Source organism: Pseudophryne corroboree, chromosome 2 (genome assembly GCF_028390025.1).
Source record: "Pseudophryne corroboree isolate aPseCor3 chromosome 2, aPseCor3.hap2, whole genome shotgun sequence".
Lineage (NCBI taxonomy): Eukaryota > Metazoa > Chordata > Amphibia > Anura > Myobatrachidae > Pseudophryne > Pseudophryne corroboree.
In genome coordinates, this window is record NC_086445.1 from 624,739,440 (window position 1) to 624,760,522 (window position 21,083).

The 21,083-nt window shown below is 41.5% G+C and overlaps 1 protein-coding gene across 1 annotated transcript in view; it reads left to right on the plus strand.

Moving 5' to 3' along the window:
- Positions 1-21,083, plus strand: part of SYNRG (synergin gamma) — a 321,615-nt gene that overhangs the window by 229,736 nt on the left and 70,796 nt on the right. Inside the window, exon 15 of the mRNA XM_063954829.1 lies at positions 11,225-11,278. Within this exon, the coding sequence (XP_063810899.1) occupies positions 11,225-11,278 (54 nt within the window). The remainder of the gene's footprint in view (positions 1-11,224; positions 11,279-21,083) is intronic.

Genomic DNA, 21,083 nt, shown 5'->3' on the forward strand with positions numbered 1-21,083 from the left:
AAAAAGATTTAACAAAGGTAAGTTCTTACCATAAATCTCGTTTTTATTGTGTCAATTTAATTTGATACTGGCTAGTGCACCCAAACACTACCCTTTCTTTTTTCTTGGGTCTAGAGTCAGCAGAACACTGAGACACGGTAGAATATGAAGAACTTGAAACACGGGCACGGCACACCATCCAGTATGTGAAGGGAAGAACCCAATAACACTGCAGGGCTAGGCTCAGACTGCCAATACATATCCAAAATGTCCACATATTGATGTTAAAGTCCTCCAGCAATAGATATCCTGGCTAAATGTCCCAAATACTCCAATATAATGGGTTCCACAGCAGATCCATGGCAGAGCTTGGCCTCTTAGCCTAGGGTCAGTGACTCAACTCCCCAGTCATCACAATAATAACCCACCTTTATCACACTTCTAACCACACCCCCACACCCTGCCCAGGGGAGCTACAAAAGGTTCAGATTGGAGGGGTCTTTACAATATCCTGCCCCCACTACCTCCATCAAGTGTCATCTCTCAGGTGACACTCTGCTGGGACTGACTCCTGACTGCTGGCAAAGCTCACTGTTGGACAATAGGGAGGAAACAATACTCAGAATAGTACCTTAAGTGGTACCTGCTGAGCAGGTGAAAATTTGGTAAAAATTGCCTATTTTAATCTAAAAATGTTGTGACTTTGTTCAGAACTGCTCGGACCACCCTTAATGATTAATTAGGCACTTAGTAGTTTTTAATTAGTTTAATTGTGCCAATAATTACATGTAATTTTTTCGGTAAAAAAATGGAAAATGCAGTCAATTGGGGTACAAGGATGCAAGAATAAGGTAAAATGTACCCAAGGGTATTCAGGCGCTGTGAGATGAGATGGTTCGCTAAGCGGCAGCCAATATTACAGGGGAGTCACTCCCAAGAAGACAACACAAAAAAGAAAAATGGAGGCTGCGCTATATAGAGGAAAGAACAGTATAAACACTCAATAAGTATTAAAAGAATTTATTATAAAACATGGATTTCTTTAAAAGCAGGAATTCTGTGCAAGATAATGTGCCAAATATATGCAGAAAAAAATAGATTTGCCAATATTATGCAAAAGTTGGATTTTACCCAAATGCTGGTACAGGATTAGTAGGAATTGTTCTCTAGGATCCGTTCCATATTTTGCCCATCAATATAGTGTCCAGTTATAATCCGGTATGGAAGGTACCTTTTAATATTGCTGAAGAGAGTCCATAGAAGACTTCCATATGCCGCTAGAGGATTAATGCAATGTCTCTTTGATGTAGAGTACCTCATGCAATGCGGAAATAGGCTGGTGCTTCTCTCGGGCTCTTTCGGATTACTGGTCAGCAGAATGGGCTGGTTCGGGTCCAATTCAGAGATGTCCTGTTCCAACGGGTGAATACCTGACGCGTTTCGCTGCATAAACCCTGCAGCTTTTTCAAAGGTGTATTCTGATGTCTGGGTTTATGGCTTTATATACCCTAGACAAGATGGTGGCTTAATTGGCACCTGGATGCACATTTCCTGTTTGGCACTATTATTTCTCTTTCTAATCTTTAAAACAATAAAAAAATGTATGTATATATATAGGAGACAGACCTACTTATATAAAACGGTATATGAATTATATAAAGCTTTTGTTTTGACTGTTTAAATAAACATTTCATTTCCTTATAATTTTAACATGGAATACATTGGTCCAATCAGAGGATTTGTATATGGCTCTGTAGTCATGGAGACCTCTGAAAGAGCCCATTTCATAGGTTGAGTTACAAATCATGTGATCAATGTCAGTCATGTGACCTAGGTCACCTGATGAATAAGGTATTTAGCCTAAAACAGTGTATACTGGGTGAAGAAACTATTTACATTTCCAAGTAACAATATAACCTCATTAGTGGCATCAGTCTCAGATTCCTAATTAATTTATTTTATTTGTTAAGAAGGGAGCTCCGTGGATGTAACGTCCCGGACCGTTGCCTTGGCAACCGTGGCCGGAAGTGACGTATTAGATCAAGGACACAGTGGAAGTGCCCGGGCCGTAAATTTCTAAATGACAATATAACCTCATTGTTGACGTTGGACTCAGATTCCTGGTTAGTTTATTTCATTTATTATTAGAGAGGGAGCCCCGGAGATGCGGCGTCAACTGCCGGACCGTTGCCTTAGCAACCGCGACCGGAGGTGACGTAATGGATTAAGGAGCCAGTGAGAGTGTCCGGGCCGTCGTCATGGAAACGCGGCTTGTAGTGGGCGGATTGTTGTCCCCACATGATTGGAGGTTTAAACCCTCCTCCCTCTATTGTCATGACGACGCGGTTTTCGGCCGCGTCCTCCTATTCATAGAAACCATTGTTCCCATGGGATATTTACATGAATTTTCAGCCGGTAGCCATGGAGACCCTATTGAATTTGTACTTTATTAGCTGGTCTCGGCATACAGGCAAATGAGTTGAGATTAATTGCAAATATTATATTATATCTGGTTTCCATGGAAACCGGGCTGAATAAACTTTCACCAGTCTTATTGTAATTAGCTAAGCTACCAACTTTGTATACATTTATTTCCATAACCTTAAGCAATTATGTTGAATTAAGATACCTATATAGCTCAGTAACTGCTATTTAAAAGAGCCCACATGTATCTTATATCTAGATCATATACAAGATTATAAGACCCATGAAAAAGAATATTTATATATATTTTTTTTATTTTTGTTTATTTTTTTATTTTTTTATTTTTTTATTTTTTTTATTATTAATGTTACATTTTTAATTAGTTAGTCTTTTTTGAGATAAGTTATTTTAATTTAATTTTATATACAATTCAGTGCCAATTATTCTAAAGACCTGATTATATCTAATTATGTCAATAAATACCATATAGCAGGAACCTATACATATCTGCACCAGAGTTTTCTTAGCTTAGTATATGATAATTATTTTATTAGCTACCTCCATAGGGATTCTAAATTAAGCAGATAATAACAATAGGTTATTTCTATGACTAACTGAGTTGTTAATAATTTGAAAGAAAGGACAGAGACTATATGATGTATAGAATAAGGTTACGGAGAGAGAGAATTAATGTGCTGAATAAATTGGAGGTCCTAGATAACAACATCTGTACAGAAAAGGAAGAGATAAGTCTTATGGCTAATTGACGGATATAGGGACATATTGGTTAATCTTAGGGTTAAATAATCATGTTTAGTTCTACTGCCTCATTGAGGCCATCTGGATGGATGGAACCCATTCTGAACATCCAGTAGACCTCCTGTTGGCACAATTTTTTGAAACGGTCACCCCCCCTCTTTGTTATGGGAATTTGTTCTATCCCTATTATTTTGAGGCTTTTTGGATCTCCATTATGATAAACCTCAAAATGTTGGGAGACACTATGTGTGGATATTCGATTGAGAATGTTCCTACGGTGCTCTAGAAATCTGATACGGAGTTTTCTAGTGGTGCGGCCTACATAATGGAGGCCACAACCACATTGTAGGATATATACGACATATGTCGAGTTGCAATTAATATGACTCCTAATTTTATATTGTTTTTCCCCTTTATCAGTTTTAACGTACTGTGTTTTCTCTATATGTTGACACGTGGTACATCTCGTGCCACCACATTTGTAGAAGCCCGTTACTGGCTGGAGCCATGGATCTTTATTGGAATTACTTCTCTTCTCAGATCTCAAATGGCTAGGAGCTAGGGAGTTCTTTAAAGATTGTCCCTTCCGAAATATAAATGTGGGTTTAGCTGGAAGGATATCCCTTAGCACATTGTCTTGTTTTAATATACTGTAATTTTTCCTAATTATGGATTTTATCTTGGGACAACAATCATTATAAGTGGTGATAAATGCTGAGTGGTAATCTTTATCTCTTTCAAGATCGTGGTTTGGCTTCTTTGCTTTAGATAGTAAAAGGTCTCTATTCATCTCTCTCACTTCTCCTAATGTTTTCTGTAATAGGGGTAACGGATATCCCCGATGTTCAAGGGACTCTACCATCTGTTTGGCTTGTAAATCAAACAGCTTTAGGTCGGAGCAATTTCTTCTGAGACGAATCAATTGACTCCGAGGAATACCTTTTTTCCAGGGTGGATAGTGCGCACTGGAGAAGTGGAGATAGGCATTTGAACCTACCTCTTTAGTATGATTAGTGGTGTGTATTTGTCCATCACGTGCCTCTAAATTTAAGTCCAAAAAAGTGATAGAATTAGGGTGATACTGATACGTGAATTTTAAATTATAAGAATTTTGATTAAGTGAGTTAACAAATGCTTGTGCTGAAAGTGCATCCCCATCCCAAATAATAAATAAATCATCGTAGAGTCGTAGAGTCCCTTGAACATCGGGGATATCCGTTACCCCTATTACAGAAAACATTAGGAGAAGTGAGAGAGATGAATAGAGACCTTTTACTATCTAAAGCAAAGAAGCCAAACCACGATCTTGAAAGAGATAAAGATTACCACTCAGCATTTATCACCACTTATAATGATTGTTGTCCCAAGATAAAATCCATAATTAGGAAAAATTACAGTATATTAAAACAAGACAATGTGCTAAGGGATATCCTTCCAGCTAAACCCACATTTATATTTCGGAAGGGACAATCTTTAAAGAACTCCCTAGCTCCTAGCCATTTGAGATCTGAGAAGAGAAGTAATTCCAATAAAGATCCATGGCTCCAGCCAGTAACGGGCTTCTACAAATGTGGTGGCACGAGATGTACCACGTGTCAACATATAGAGAAAACACAGTACGTTAAAACTGATAAAGGGGAAAAACAATATAAAATTAGGAGTCATATTAATTGCAACTCGACATATGTCGTATATATCCTACAATGTGGTTGTGGCCTCCATTATGTAGGCCGCACCACTAGAAAACTCCGTATCAGATTTCTAGAGCACCGTAGGAACATTCTCAATCGAATATCCACACATAGTGTCTCCCAACATTTTGAGGTTTATCATAATGGAGATCCAAAAAGCCTCAAAATAATAGGGATAGAACAAATTCCCATAACAAAGAGGGGGGGTGACCGTTTCAAAAAATTGTGCCAACAGGAGGTCTACTGGATGTTCAGAATGGGTTCCATCCATCCAGATGGCCTCAATGAGGCAGTAGAACTAAACATGATTATTTAACCCTAAGATTAACCAATATGTCCCTATATCCGTCAATTAGCCATAAGACTTATCTCTTCCTTTTCTGTACAGATGTTGTTATCTAGGACCTCCAATTTATTCAGCACATTAATTCTCTCTCTCCGTAACCTTATTCTATACATCATATAGTCTCTGTCCTTTCTTTCAAATTATTAACAACTCAGTTAGTCATAGAAATAACCTATTGTTATTATCTGCTTAATTTAGAATCCCTATGGAGGTAGCTAATAAAATAATTATCATATACTAAGCTAAGAAAACTCTGGTGCAGATATGTATAGGTTCCTGCTATATGGTATTTATTGACATAATTAGATATAATCAGGTCTTTAGAATAATTGGCACTGAATTGTATATAAAATTAAATTAAAATAACTTATCTCAAAAAAGACTAACTAATTAAAAATGTAACATTAATAATAAAAAAAAAATAAAAAAATAAAAAAATAAACAAAAATAAAAAATATATATATAAATATTCTTTTTCATGGGTCTTATAATCTTGTATATGATCTAGATATAAGATACATGTGGGCTCTTTTAAATAGCAGTTACTGAGCTATATAGGTATCTTAATTCAACATAATTGCTTAAGGTTATGGAAATAAATGTATACAAAGTTGGTAGCTTAGCTAATTACAATAAGACTGGTGAAAGTTTATTCAGCCCGGTTTCCATGGAAACCAGATATAATATAATATTTGCAATTAATCTCAACTCATTTGCCTGTATGCCGAGACCAGCTAATAAAGTACAAATTCAATAGGGTCTCCATGGCTACCGGCTGAAAATTCATGTAAATATCCCATGGGAACAATGGTTTCTATGAATAGGAGGACGCGGCCGAAAACCGCGTCGTCATGACAATAGAGGGAGGAGGGTTTAAACCTCCAATCATGTGGGGACAACAATCCGCCCACTACAAGCCGCGTTTCCATGACGACGGCCCGGACACTCTCACTGGCTCCTTAATCCATTACGTCACCTCCGGTCGCGGTTGCTAAGGCAACGGTCCGGCAGTTGACGCCGCATCTCCGGGGCTCCCTCTCTAATAATAAATGAAATAAACTAACCAGGAATCTGAGTCCAACGTCAACAATGAGGTTATATTGTCATTTAGAAATTTACGGCCCGGGCACTTCCACTGTGTCCTTGATCTAATACGTCACTTCCGGCCACGGTTGCCAAGGCAACGGTCCGGGACGTTACATCCACGGAGCTCCCTTCTTAACAAATAAAATAAATTAATTAGGAATCTGAGACTGATGCCACTAATGAGGTTATATTGTTACTTGGAAATGTAAATAGTTTCTTCACCCAGTATACACTGTTTTAGGCTAAATACCTTATTCATCAGGTGACCTAGGTCACATGACTGACATTGATCACATGATTTGTAACTCAACCTATGAAATGGGCTCTTTCAGAGGTCTCCATGACTACAGAGCCATATACAAATCCTCTGATTGGACCAATGTATTCCATGTTAAAATTATAAGGAAATGAAATGTTTATTTAAACAGTCAAAACAAAAGCTTTATATAATTCATATACCGTTTTATATAAGTAGGTCTGTCTCCTATATATATACATACATTTTTTTATTGTTTTAAAGATTAGAAAGAGAAATAATAGTGCCAAACAGGAAATGTGCATCCAGGTGCCAATTAAGCCACCATCTTGTCTAGGGTATATAAAGCCATAAACCCAGACATCAGAATACACCTTTGAAAAAGCTGCAGGGTTTATGCAGCGAAACGCGTCAGGTATTCACCCGTTGGAACAGGACATCTCTGAATTGGACCCGAACCAGCCCATTCTGCTGACCAGTAATCCGAAAGAGCCCGAGAGAAGCACCAGCCTATTTCCGCATTGCATGAGGTACTCTACATCAAAGAGACATTGCATTAATCCTCTAGCGGCATATGGAAGTCTTCTATGGACTCTCTTCAGCAATATTAAAAGGTACCTTCCATACCGGATTATAACTGGACACTATATTGATGGGCAAAATATGGAACGGATCCTAGAGAACAATTCCTACTAATCCTGTACCAGCATTTGGGTAAAATCCAACTTTTGCATAATATTGGCAAATCTATTTTTTTCTGCATATATTTGGCACATTATCTTGCACAGAATTCCTGCTTTTAAAGAAATCCATGTTTTATAATAAATTCTTTTAATACTTATTGAGTGTTTATACTGTTCTTTCCTCTATATAGCGCAGCCTCCATTTTTCTTTTTTGAATTGGGGTACAAGGTATGGGACAAGTATATAGGTGGGCTTTCTGAGTGATACAAGTGTTTTTAGGCTTGCAGAGCGGAGTTACTGGGAGGGCTTTTTTCAGCTTTACTAAAAAAACAGACTTAAAATGACCCAAGTCTATACGAATACCCATTTTTATGTTCCCCAACTTTAAGTAGAGCATTTATTTTGAAGGAAAACACTTGTTTTCTCCCAGTTTTTCACTGTTTTAGAAAAATGCATATAACAGCCATTTGACATTTTAAGAACCCCAAATACTTTTACTGTGAACACTAGAAGACGTCTATACTGTTAGCCAATATTAGATTAACTCTTTTGTAGGGTACAGGCAAATTTCCCTATTTTCACCTACACTAATGCCAGCAGTGCCAGCACTAATTATCGGTCGAATGCGCGATATATGCAAAAACTGTATCTGCAATAAATTACCGCATTAACGCAGACCATTCATTACTTCCATAATCTAACAAACTATTTTGTTCTGCATACATCTAAGGTGCTGTAAGAGGGGACCGTTATTACAGTAATGCATTCACCAGCAGTAAAAAAAAAAAAGTCAAATAAATGGTAATATTTTTTATATATACATGTAAGAGAAAAATATATATAAAATAACCCTGTTCTTCAAAAATGACAAACATCACACACAATTATAGTCTATTGCAAAAATCATTCAATAAAAAACTGTTGAAAACTATTGCATACTGTATTAATGAAAAATCTAGTAATCCATTATTTATACAGAGCATGGCATATAGCGGAGGATGGCTTGGAGGGAACTCTGTCTACAGTGTATGTCAAAGTCCATCTTAATAGTCTCGTTGAAACAATCATAAAATGTATTTGTTTCTTCCAAGCAGTAAAAAATATGTTTTTCCATTAGATAATTTGTGGAGCATTCTGGTATTGCCTATTGGTAATTTATCGTGGATTAACTTTTTGCACATATCGCTATTTTGTATTAAAAGTCTGATGGATTCTCTGTTTGAGCCAGTGCCTGAAGTTTTTCTCAGATCAATGACATTAAGGGGTAGAGTCAGTTAAGTGTTTAAGCTACCAGATCCCATACCGGCAGTTTTCGTGCATTCATTTCAAAAGGCCTATTGAGGTGTGAGCAGAATTCGCCTTTTGCCAATTATTTGCGCCTTAACGTAGAACTTCTAGTGGCCATTACGTCTGCAAGAAGATTTAGTGATTTGCAAACGCTATGCTGCAAAGAACCCTGTTTGAATATATTGGAAGACAAAGTAGTCATGAGAGCTAATCCATCTTTCCTGCCAAAAGTTCAAGTTAATCAAGCGGGTTGGGTATGTTATGCCGACTGTGGGGATCCCCGGCGGGCAGCATACCGACAACGGGATCTCAGCAGCAAAATGCCGGTGGGGGGGGGGGCGACCACAACAAAGCCCCTTGTGGGCTTGGTGGCTTGCTGCGCTCTCCACAGGTTCTATTTCCGCTCTATGGGTGTCGTGGACACCCGCGAGTGGGAAAAGACCCTGTGGGTCCGCATTCCGACTGCTGGTATTTTTAGTGTTCGGGATCCCGGCGTCTGCATGCTGACCGTCAGGATCCTGAGCGCCGGTAACATAACCGCAACCCAGTCAAGCGATTGTATTAACATCCATTTTGCCACAACCAGTGAATGAAAAGAAGAAATGGCATTCTCTAGATCTTGTGAGAGCAGTCACTATTTGTCCATGACAGAAGGCCAATTGTTTTTGCTTCCGATTGGATCTCGGAAAAGGTCATGCCCCTTCTAAACAGACGATTTCAAGATTGATACAAAAAAAATCATACATGCTTAGAAGAAAAATGTTACTAGAGATGCTAAGAGTACACTCTGACACTATGTGGCAGTGTCTTGGCCCATGAAGGCTCCTATCTCAGCAACAGAACACTGCAAAGCTGCAGGCTAGACATCGATTATACCTTTTCAAGTCATCATCAGTCGGCTATTCTGTCTTCTGCTGACTCTCAGTCAGTGAGACATATTCTCCACACAGCAACTTAAATGTGCAATATGTGTTCTCCCCACCCGCCTCCACCTCCTCTTGTGGTTGCTTTTGTACATCTCATTTTTATGGCTAATGAGGATATTGAAGAAGAGAGCTGTGGATTATACTCATTTAGTGTTCATTCTAGCACCCTGTGCTACAAGCACCACAGCAGAGAGCGACGCCCAAAGCAGGAAAAGATACTGCACATATTTTGGAAGGTGCAGGTTGTTAGAGTGAACACTACTCCATTAGATAGTGATACGTCAAGCTTTTCTACCCATGTTGTTTCTGAGAATCATGTTTGTTTAGCGATGGCTTTCGAAAGCACTCAGACACTAGCTAAGAGGAGGATCTCCTATTTATACCATCAGGAAGCATCTAGGTAATGGCTGCCATAGAGGGATGCCGTCAACTTACCTACTGTCAAAATCCCGACAACCGTTGACACAGTCAAAATACCGACATTTAAAATACCGACAAGGTCAAAATACCGACATTTTAATTGTCGACGGGTCAAAAAGTCAACATGAGTTTTTCATGTTTTTTTTTTTGTTTGTTTGTTTGAAACCGACTTGTGCATTCTTTACCATCCCAGTGGACCTGGAGGGGGAATATAATAGTGTGCCGTGTGCAGCAAGACTCTGTGCCCGAAGCATGGCGACATACCATCCCAAAATGTTTGCAAAACTTGTGTTGACCTGTCGACATTTTAAATGTCTGTCTTTTGACCTTGTCTGTATTTTAAATATCGGGATTTTGACCATCGGTCAATTGTTGCCACACCATCGGTCAATTGTTGCCAGGATTTTGACCGTCGGGATTTTGATTGTAGGTATTTCATGCTAAACCCACCATGGAGTACAGGTCAAAATCCCAAATTTGTGAGTCCCCTACTGAGATAATAACGTAAATATTATATATATTATTTATAAATATATATATTTATAGATAATGTATATAATACATATGTCATTATCTCAGTAGGGGACCCAAAAATCTGGGATTTTGAATTTTGGATCAGGGATACTCAGCCTGTATTGCAAAGAAAAGGAATGATCATTTTTGGTGCAATTTTTCACTAATTAGTTCAAATAATCTGCTGTGATGATTACTAGAATAGCATGCAAGAAGTGCATACAAGATTTGTTGCCTTACCCTCTGCACGTATGTGAAGTGCTTTGAGTCCTAATGGGTGAAAGGCACTTTTTAAATAATTTTTATTATTGGGCTAATCCTGTTTTATAGTAGTTTTTTGTGTAATACTTTTTAAAATGCATTTTGGATTCATTCATAAAAGTCTTGTTTGCCATGAAATTAGCTAGGGTACATCAAGTTGCTTAAAAAAGATTCTCCTTTAAACAGACATACAGCAAACAAATGGCGAAATGTGTTTTGGTCATGAAGGGGTTTAAGAGTTCCTTTATAAGCAACAATACTATCCTTGTAACTTCAATGTAGTGATGAGTTCTGCATGTAGACTCAGCACTGTTTTTGGTTCTTGGCTATAAGCAGCTATATAGTATGTACAGTGTTTGACCACACTCCCAGGTGCCATTTCTTCAAACACCTTACGCTACCCCTTGAGCAGTTCAGAACATGAAGCAGTTAGTCAGTATGGCTGGGGAGTGGTATTGAAACAAGGTACTCTTTCAGTGGGCTGAAATATTGCAAATGCATTTTAAGCAGGCTACCTGTTTGAGATTGAAAAATAGAATTTATACTCATTGCGTTCTCATTAGATGTCTAATTATCTGTTCCTTTATTTTAGGAAAGTGAAAGGTATGCATATGAATGGCAACGTTGTCTGGAAAGTGCACTTCATGTAAGTATATAACCTTAGACTCGGTATCTTTTACTCATTGTTTCATATGTGCATGTTGAGATAATAATAAAGTATTATCCAGTGGGTGTATGTTGGCATACATAATATCTTTTCACTACAACGTAATGGATCATCAAACCAGTTAAACAAGAAAAATGTGCTTTGCATTTATTCTTGCCTCTTAGACTATGTGCATATGGGCATTTTCTTCAGCTAATTAATTTTAACAGCAGTGTTTTTATTGAAATGTAAAAAAACCCCAGAAAATTTGGTCGGGGGAGGGTGTACAGAAAGGAAAAAAAAAGGGAGGGGAGGGTATCAAACAACATTAAACATCAATAGAACAAACATCTGGAGGTATAGTGATACAAAGATTAATCGTGTGGGGAGCACAGTACAAAATACAGACAAAAAGGCATAGTGATAGTGCAGAGACATAAATCTTCTGTAAATATGGTTACTGACATAGAAATTTAGAAGGCGAGAAAAAGAAGATTATTCGAATGGGGTACTGTAACATGCTGCATCATGGTTGGAGAATCTGAAGCCATGGGCATAGGTGCGCAGAAACGCCTGAAGAGTGCCTGCTCCGGCACCCTCTTTAACATAGAAATGCCATGAAAGCCATTTCATCAGAGGAGAGGTAGAGTAGGGAACTGCAAAGATCTCCATAACAAAGTAATATTGAATTGAGATCACTTTAGAAAGATTGAGGGGGGTCAGGGGATTTCCATAGTTGAGCTAAGGAGGCTCTGGCTGCAAGTAAAATTTGTCCGGTCAAGCAAACTTCATGTTTAGGAATAGAGGACACTAATTCAATATAGCAAGAACTGTATTCGGGTCCCCCAGCATAGTCTAGAACAAGAAGTCCACATTTTATGCAATTTGGGGGAAGTAAGATACAATCAGTGAAATAGTTTGAAATGCATTTCAATATGATTATTACATCTAGACATACATTTTTAGATATTTTTCCACTGTAGGGGGGTGCAGGTACACTGCAAATCAGATTCCTAACAAAGTCAGGCTGTAGATTTGTCAGTAGGTGCAGGTTGTACATACAACTACTATATGGAAATGTCTCCCTTAGAGGTTTGCAAGGTGAGTTTCATCATAAGTAACATCGGAAATAGGGACAGGGTTCCAGACAGTTTACCCAGGTCACAAAACCAATGAATAATTTGGAGATAGGAATAGTGGACCACATTGGGAACCCCACAAGTTAACTGAAGTTGATAGAAAGACTTATCATCGGATAGATGGTCAAGAGTCGACACACCCAGAGAGATCCATGAGTTAACAAATAAATGAAAGATCAGGAAGCTCAGCGCTATAAATGATAGCTTTCTAGAAGGCAATCTGCTTGAGATATAAGTATCCCAAGCACGTAAAGCAACTGTAATGACTAAAAGACATAACTTAGGAAGTGGGTGGGTCATTTTTGGGAGCAATAGTAGGTCTGGTATAGGGAATCCTGCCAAGGCATTGAGCTCCAGATCAACCCATGGCTTGTCCCCAGAGGGCAGGAACCAGTTGTGGAGTTGAGCCAGAATACATGCTGATTGATAATGGGGAGTATCAGGGAGTTTAAGACCACCAAACCTCCATGGTAAAGTCAACTTATGTGCCACCAGTCATAAAGGCTTGTTTTTCCAAACATAGGAAACCATAAGCTTCTTAAACTATACATTCATTAAGGGTGTAGCGTCATTTTTAAGACATCTGTTCAGAATAGTCAGGAGATTTCATAGAAGCCCCACAAATTACGGAGTGTAGACAGTTGTGTAAGCAATGGGGATAAGTTTAACTTCAAACCTATCTTTAATGTGAGATTAGATCTGGGCCCCTAGGTAAGCTAGAGATGTGTCTTCCAGGTATAGGGAAAGGAGTGCTTGAGATGGGACAGTGTAGACGGAGAAACATTGATTAGAAGGGCATCTGATTTAGATGTGTTAACTAGTATGGCCTCCTATTAGAAACGTAAGATATTGTGTAAAACAGGCAGGGAGGTCAACGGTTAGTTGACAAAAAGAAGGACATCAGCAAAAATACATTAGTTCTACTAATACTAGTTCCACTGGGAGTGGGGTGGCAGGGAAATTCTGTGGACAGTTTACGTTTTTGGGCTAAAGGTTCCATACCCAATACAAAAATTTAAGAAAGGGGGCAGCCCTGTCTGGTTCCGTTGTAAATCAGAAATGTGTCGGAGAGAAAGCCATTGTTAAACACCTGTGCTGAGGGGCATTGATAAAAAGCCAATATTCAGTCAAAGATAGCTCCACGGAAACCAAAGAGCAGCAACGTATGCCACATTTCTCTGACGTCCTAGTGGATGCTGGGGACTCCGTAAGGACCATGGGGAATAGCGGCTCCGCAGGAGACTGGGCACAAAAGTAAAGCTTTAGAACTACCTGGTGTGCACTGGCTCCTCCCCCTATGACCCTCCTCCAAGCCTCAGTTAGATTTTTGTGCCCGAACGAGAAGGGTGCACACTAGGTGGCTCTCCTGAGCTGCTTAGTGAAAAGTTTAGTTTTAGGTTTTTTATGTTAAGTGAGACCTGCTGGCAACAGGCTCACTGCATCGAGATGGGGGCCCGTCTCAATGAATTTCAGCGCGCAGTGGGCTCACTCGCAAGTAGACCCCTGGATCCTTCAGGTGATATCTCAGGGGTACAAATTGGAATTCGAGATGTCTCCCCCTCGCCGTTTCCTAAAGTCGGCTTTACCGATGTCTCCTTCTGACAGGGAGGCAGTTTTGGAAGCCATTCACAAGCTGTATTCCCAGCAGGTGATAATCAAGGTACCCCTCCTGTAACAGGGAACGGGGTATTATTCCACACTGTTGTGGTACCGAAGCCGGACGGCTCGGTGAGACCGATTCTAAATCTAAAATCTTGAACACTTACATACGGAGGTTCAAATTCAAGATTGAGTCACTCAGAGCAGTGATTGCGAACCTGGAAGAAGGGGACTACATGATGTCTCGGGACATCAAGGATGCTTACCTTCATGTCCCAATTTACCCTTCTCACCAAGGGTACCTCAGGTTTATGGTACAGAACTGTCACTATCAGTTTCAGACGCTGCCGTATGGATGGTCCACGGCACCCCGGGTCTTTACCAAGGTAATGGCCGAAATGATGATACTCCTTCGAAGGAAGGGAATTTTAGTTATCCCTTACTTGGACGATTCCCTGATAAGGGTAAGATCCAGGGAACAGTTGGAGGTCGGTGTAGCACTATCTCAGGTAGTGTTGCGGCAGCACGATTGGATTCTCAATATTCCAAAATCGCAGCTGATTCCGACGACTCGTCGTCTGTTCCTAGGGATGATCCTGGACACAGTCCAGAAAAAGGTGTTTCTCCCGGAGGAGAAAGTCAGGTAGTTATCCGAGCTAGTCGGGAACCTCCTATAACCGAGCCAAGTCTCAGTACATCAATGAAAGGGTTCTGGGAAAAATGGTGGCTTCCTACGAAGCAATCCCATTCGGCAGATTCCACGCAAGAACTTTCCAGTGGGACCTGCTGGACAAATGGTCCGGGTCGCATCTTCAGATGCATCAGCGGATAACCCTGTCACCAAGCACAAGGGTGTCTCTCCTGTGGTGGTTGCAGAGTGCTCATCTTCTAGAGGGTCGCAGATTCGACTTTCAGGACTGGGTCCTGGTGACCACGGATGCCAGCCTGCGAGGCTGGGGAGCAGTCACACAGGGAAGGAATTTCCAGAGCTTATGGTCAAGCCTGGAGACATCACTTCACATAAATATCCTGAAGCTAAGGGCCATTTACAATGCTCTAAGCTCAGCAAGACCTCTGCTTCAAGGTCACCCGGAGTTGATCCATTCGGACAACGTCACGGCAGTCACCCACGTAAACAGACAGGGTGACACAAGAAGCAGGAGGGCAATGGCAGAAGCTGCAAGGATTCTTCGCTGGGCGGAAAATCATGTGATAGCACTGTCAGCAAGTGGGGACTTCACCCAGAAGTCTTCCACATATTTATAAAACTCGACAAGTATTGCGCCGGGTCAAGGGACCCTCCGGCAATAGCTGTAGACGCTCTGGTAACACAGTGGGTGTACCAGTCAGTGTATGTGTTCCCTCCTCTGCCTCTCATACCCAAGGTACTGAGAATTATAAGATGGAGAGGAGTAAGCACTATATTCGGGCTCCGGATTGGCCAAGAAGGACTTGGTAACCGGAACTTCAAGAGATGCTCACGGAGGATCCGTGGCCTCTACCTCTAAGAAGGGACCTGCTCCAGCAAGGACCCTGTCTATTCCAAGACTTACCGCGACTGCGTTTGACGGCATGGCGGTTGAACGCCAGATCCTGAAGGAGAAAGGCATTCCGGATGAAGTCATTCCTATCCTGATCAAAGCCAGGAAAGATATAACCGCAAAACATTATCACCGCATTTGGCGAAAATATGTTGCGTGGTGCGAGGCCAGTAAGGCCCCGACGGAGGAATTTTCAACTAGGTCGATTCCTACATTTCCTGCAAACAGGAGTGTCTATGGGCCTGAAATGGGGGTCCATTAAGGTTCAAATTTCGGCCCTGTCAATTTTCTTCCAAAAAGAACTAGCTTCAGTCCCTGAAGTTCAGACGTTTTGTGAAAGGGGTACTGTATATACAGCCTCCTTTTGTGCCTCCAGTGGCACCTTGGGATCTAAATGTAGTTTTTGGGTTCCAAAAGTCACATTGGTTTGAACCACTTAAATATGTGGAGTTAAAATATCTCACATGGAAAGTGGTCATGCTGTTGGCCCTGGCCTGGGCCAGGTGCGTGTCAGATTTGGCGGCTTTATCCTGTAAAAGCCCTCATCTGATTTTCCATTCGGACAGGGCGGAATTGAGGACTTGTCCTCAGTTTCTCCCTAAGGTGGTTTTCAGCGTTTCACCTGAATCAACCTATTGTGGTGCCTGCGGCTACTAGGGACTTGGAGGACTCCAAGTTGCTAGACGTTGTCAGGGCCCTGGAAATATAGGTTTCCAGGACGGCTGGAGTCAGAAAATCTGACTCGTTGTTTATTCTGTATGCACCCAACAAGCTGGGTGCTCCTGCTTCTAAGCAGACTATTGCTCGTTGGATTTGTAGTATAATTCAGCTTGCACATTCTGTGGCAGGCCTGCCACAGACAAAATCTGTAAAAGCCCATTCCACAAGGAAGGTGGGCTCATCTTGGGCGGCTGCCCGAGGGGTCTCGGCTTTACAACTTTGCCGAGCAGTTACTTGGTCAGGAGCAAATACGTTTGTAAAATTCTACAAATTTGATACTCTGGCTGAGGAGGACCTGGAGTTCTCTCATTTGGTGCTGCAGAGTCATCCGCACTCTCCCGCCCGTTTGGGAGCTTTGGTATAATCCCCATGGTCCTTACGGAGTCCCCAGCATCCACTAGGACGTCAGAGAAAATAAGAATTTACTTACCGATAATTCTATTTCTCATAGTCCGTAGTGGATGCTGGGCGCCCATCCCAAGTGCGGATTGTCTGCAATACTGGTACATAGTTATTGTTACCAAAAAAATCGGGTTATTGCTGTAGTGAGCCATCTTTTCTAGAGGCTCCTCTGTTATCATGCTGTTAACTGGGTTTAGATCACAAGTTATATGGTGTGATTGGTGTGGCTGGTATGAGTCTTACCCGGGATTCAAAATCCTTCCTTATTGTGTACGCTCGTCCGGGCACAGTATCCTAACTGAGGCTTGGAGGAGGGTCATAGGGGGAGGAGCCAGTGCACACCAGGTAGTTCTAAAGCTTTACTTTTGTGCCCAGTCTCCTGCGGAGCCGCTATTCCCCATGGTCCTTACGGAGTCCCCAGCATCCACTACGGACTACGAGAAATAGAATTATCGGTAAGTAAATTCTTATTATAATCCCAGTTAAGGCTACCAAAGGCCTTTTCGGTATCTAAAGAAAGCAATACAGATTGTTCCTAGGAACGAGATAACAATTAAATTGTTTTAAACACCCAATAGGTATTGTGAGAGGCTTCTCGATGCTGTGGAAGGAGGAGAGAGAGTCTGTTCAGGAAAAAAAATTGATGTCCTGTATTCAGGAGCATTATAAGTCTGTAGTTCCTACAGTGTGAGGGATCTTCACCCAATTTAGGAATTGTGACTATTTGGGCATCTAGTAATTCAGAAGGGAGATGACCAAGCTTAGTGGCTTAATTGGAAAGATTAACTAAGGTAGGGGTTAAAATTGGAAAAAGAAGTATAAAAATGATTACTAAAGCCTTTACCCTTAGGGAGATCCTTAGTAACCTCCTCAACCTCCTCTATAGTCTATTGGGCATTAAATGAGGTTAGGTCATCCTCAGTCAGAGATGCCAATTTCAGGCCTTAAAGGAAGGAGAAAATGGTATTCCTAGTAGGTTGGGGAATGGAAGGGTCAGCTGGCAGATTATAGAGGGTGGCGTAATATTGGACAAAAAGTTTTTGGTCTGTCTACCAAGCAGACAGTGAATCTTATTCCTTGTCCGTTGGCCTCAAAACTTACGGGCAAGCATTCTACAGTCTTTATTACCTACTGTGTAAAACTTGGTCTGACCAAGTGATCGCTAGGATTTTAATGGTGTGAGTGAGTAGGATTTTAATGGTGTCGGTGAGTTGAAGGGACCATTTATTAGCCAAATAAAAACTATACGGGAGTATCTGATGAATATTAGAAAAGAAGGTCTTGTTCCTCAGAATTTTTAGTCCGCCACACATTATAAATATCAAATTCAGCAAACGATTGATGTGCCCAAATCTCTAGGAGACTTAACCGAGAGGCCCTGGACCTATCAAGGGAGCAATATTGAAGTCCCCACATACAGTATAATAAGGTAACCTGTCCTAACCTTTTCAATCTCAGAACAGGACTCAAGAAGGGGCTCTGACGGGAGTTCTGGCATATAGCAAAACCAATGTGACCTGGAGACCATGCATGATTCCTACTAATATGAAAGATCTCCCATTTTTGTCAGCAATTTTATGAGAAAGGGTGAAAGGGGAGGCATTGTGAATTAGGATTGCAACTCCATGGGGGTAATTCAGACCTGATCGTAGCAGCACATTTGTTAGCAGTTGGGCAAAACCATGTGCACTGAAGGGGGGGGCAGATGTAACTTGTGCAGAGAGAGTTAGATTTGGTTGGGGTGTGTTCAAACTGAAATCTAAATTAGTGTAAAAATAAAGCAGGCAGTATTTACCCTGCGCAGAAACAAAATAACCCACCCAAATCTAACTCTCTTCAAATGTTATATCTGCCACACCTGTAGTGCACATGGGGGGTAATTCCAAGTTGATCACAGCAGGAAATTTTTTAGCAGTTGGGCAAAAAAATGTGCACTGCAGGGGGGTCAGATATAACATGTGTAGAGAGATATAGATTTGGGTGGGTTATTTTATTTCTGTGCAGGGTAAATACTGGCTGCTTTATTTTTACACTGCAAATTAGATTGCAGATTGAACACACCACACCAAAATCTAACTCTCTCTGCACATGGTATATCTGCCTCCCCTGCAGTGCACATGGTTTTGCCCAACTGCTAAAAAAAATTCCTGCTGCGATCAACTTGGAATTACCCCCATGGTTTTGCCCAACTGCTAACAAATTTGCTGCTACGATCAGGTTTGAATTACCCCCCATGTCTTTTAAGAGGCCCATTGACCATACAACAGAAAAATGGGTTTCCTGCAAAGCTACCACATCCGCCTTATGGTCCATGAAAAGTTAAGTGTAATTTTTTTAAGGGAGTTTAGCTCATTAACATTTAATGAAAATTGATTAACGATATTAAAAACTCAGAGTAATGCGGACAAGTCACCGGATGCTTCTCGTAGATTCCAGAATATAATGGAGACAAATAATAAAAACCGTAAGGGCAAGGGAGAAATAATAAGATTTTACTCACCGGTAAATCTATTTCTCGTAGTCCGTAGTGGATGCTGGGTACTCCGTAAGGACCATAGGGAATAGACGGGCTCCGCAGGAGACTGGGCACTCTAAGAAAGAATTAGGTCTACTGGTGTGCACTGGCTCCTCCCTCTATGCCCCTCCTCCAGACCTCAGTTAGGGAAACTGTGCCCGGAAGAGCTGACACAATAAGGAAAGTATTTGGAATCCCGGGTAAGACTCATACCAGCTACACCAATCACACCGTACAACTCGTGATACTATACCCAGTTAACAGTATGAATAACAACTGAGCCTCACGAACAGATGGCTCATAACAATAACCCTTTAGTTAGGCAACAACTATATACAAGTATTGCAGACAATCCGCACTTGGGATGGGCGCCCAGCATCCACTACGGACTACGAGAAATAGATTTACCGGTGAGTAAAATCTTATTTTCTCTGACGTCCTAGTGGATGCTGGGTACTCCGTAAGGACCATGGGGATTATACCAAAGCTCCCAAACGGGCGGGAGAGTGCGGATGAGACTGCAGCACCGAATGAGCAAACTCAAGGTCCTCCTCAGCCAGGGTATCAAACTTGTAGAATTTTGCAAACGTGTTTGATCCCGACCAGGTAGCAGCTCGGCAAAGTTGTAAAGCCGAGACCCCTCGGGTAGCCGCCCAAGAAGAGCCCACCTTCCTCGTGGAATAGGCTTTGACTGATTTAGGATGTGGCAGTCCAGCTGCAGAATGTGCAAGTTGAATCGTGGAGCAGATCCAGCGAGCAATAGTCTGCTTAGAAGCAGGAGCACCCAACTTGTTGGGTGCATGCAGGATAAACAGCGAGTCAGTCTTTCTGACTCTAGCCGTCCTGGAAACATAGATTTTCAGGGCCCGGACTACGTCCAGCAACTTGGAAGCCTCCAAGTCCTGAGTAGCCGCCGGCACCACAATAGGTTGGTTCAAGTGAAACGCTGATACCACCTTAGGGAGGAATTGGGGACGCGTCCTCAATTCTGCTCTGTCCATATGGAAGATCAGATAGGGGCTTTTACAGGACAAAGCCACCAATTCTGACACCCGCCTAGCCGAAGCCAAGGCCAAAAGCATGACCACTTTCCACGTGAGATATTTTAATTCCACGGTCTGAAGTGGCTCAAACCAATGTGATTTTAGGAAATCCAACACCACGTTGAGATCCCAAGGTGCCACTGGGGGCACAAAAGGGGGCTGAATATGCAGCACTCCCTTAACAAACGTCTGAACTTCAGGTAGTGAAGCCAGTTCTTTTGAAAGAAAATAGACAGGGCCGAAATCTGGACTTTAATGGATCCCAATTTTAGGCCCATAGTCACTCCTGACTGTAGGAAGTGCAGAAATCGACCCAGCTGAAATTCTTCTGTGTGGGCCTTCATAGCCTCACACCAAGCAACATATTTTCGCCATATGCAGTGATAATGCTTTGCTGTCACCTCTTTCCTAGCCTTTATCAGCGTAGGAATGACTTCAACCGGAATGCCCTTTTCCATTAGGATCCGGCGTTCAACCGCCATGCCGTCAAACGCAGCCGCGGTAAGTCTTGGAACAGACAGGGCCCCTGCTGTAGCAGGTCCTGTCTGAGAGGCAGAGGCCAAGGGTCCTCTGAGATCATTTCTTGTAGTTCCAGGTACCAAGTCCTTCTTGGCCAATCCGGAACGATGAGTATAGTTCTTACTCCTCTTTTTCTTATTATCCTCAGCACCTTTGGTATGAGAGGAAGAGGAGGGAACACATAAACCGACTGGTACACCCACGGTGTCACTAGAGCGTCCACAGCTATCACCTGAGGGTCCCTTGACCTGGCGCAATATCTTTTTAGCTTTTTGTTTAGGCGGGACGCCATCATGTCCACCTGTGGCCGTTCACAACGGTTTACAA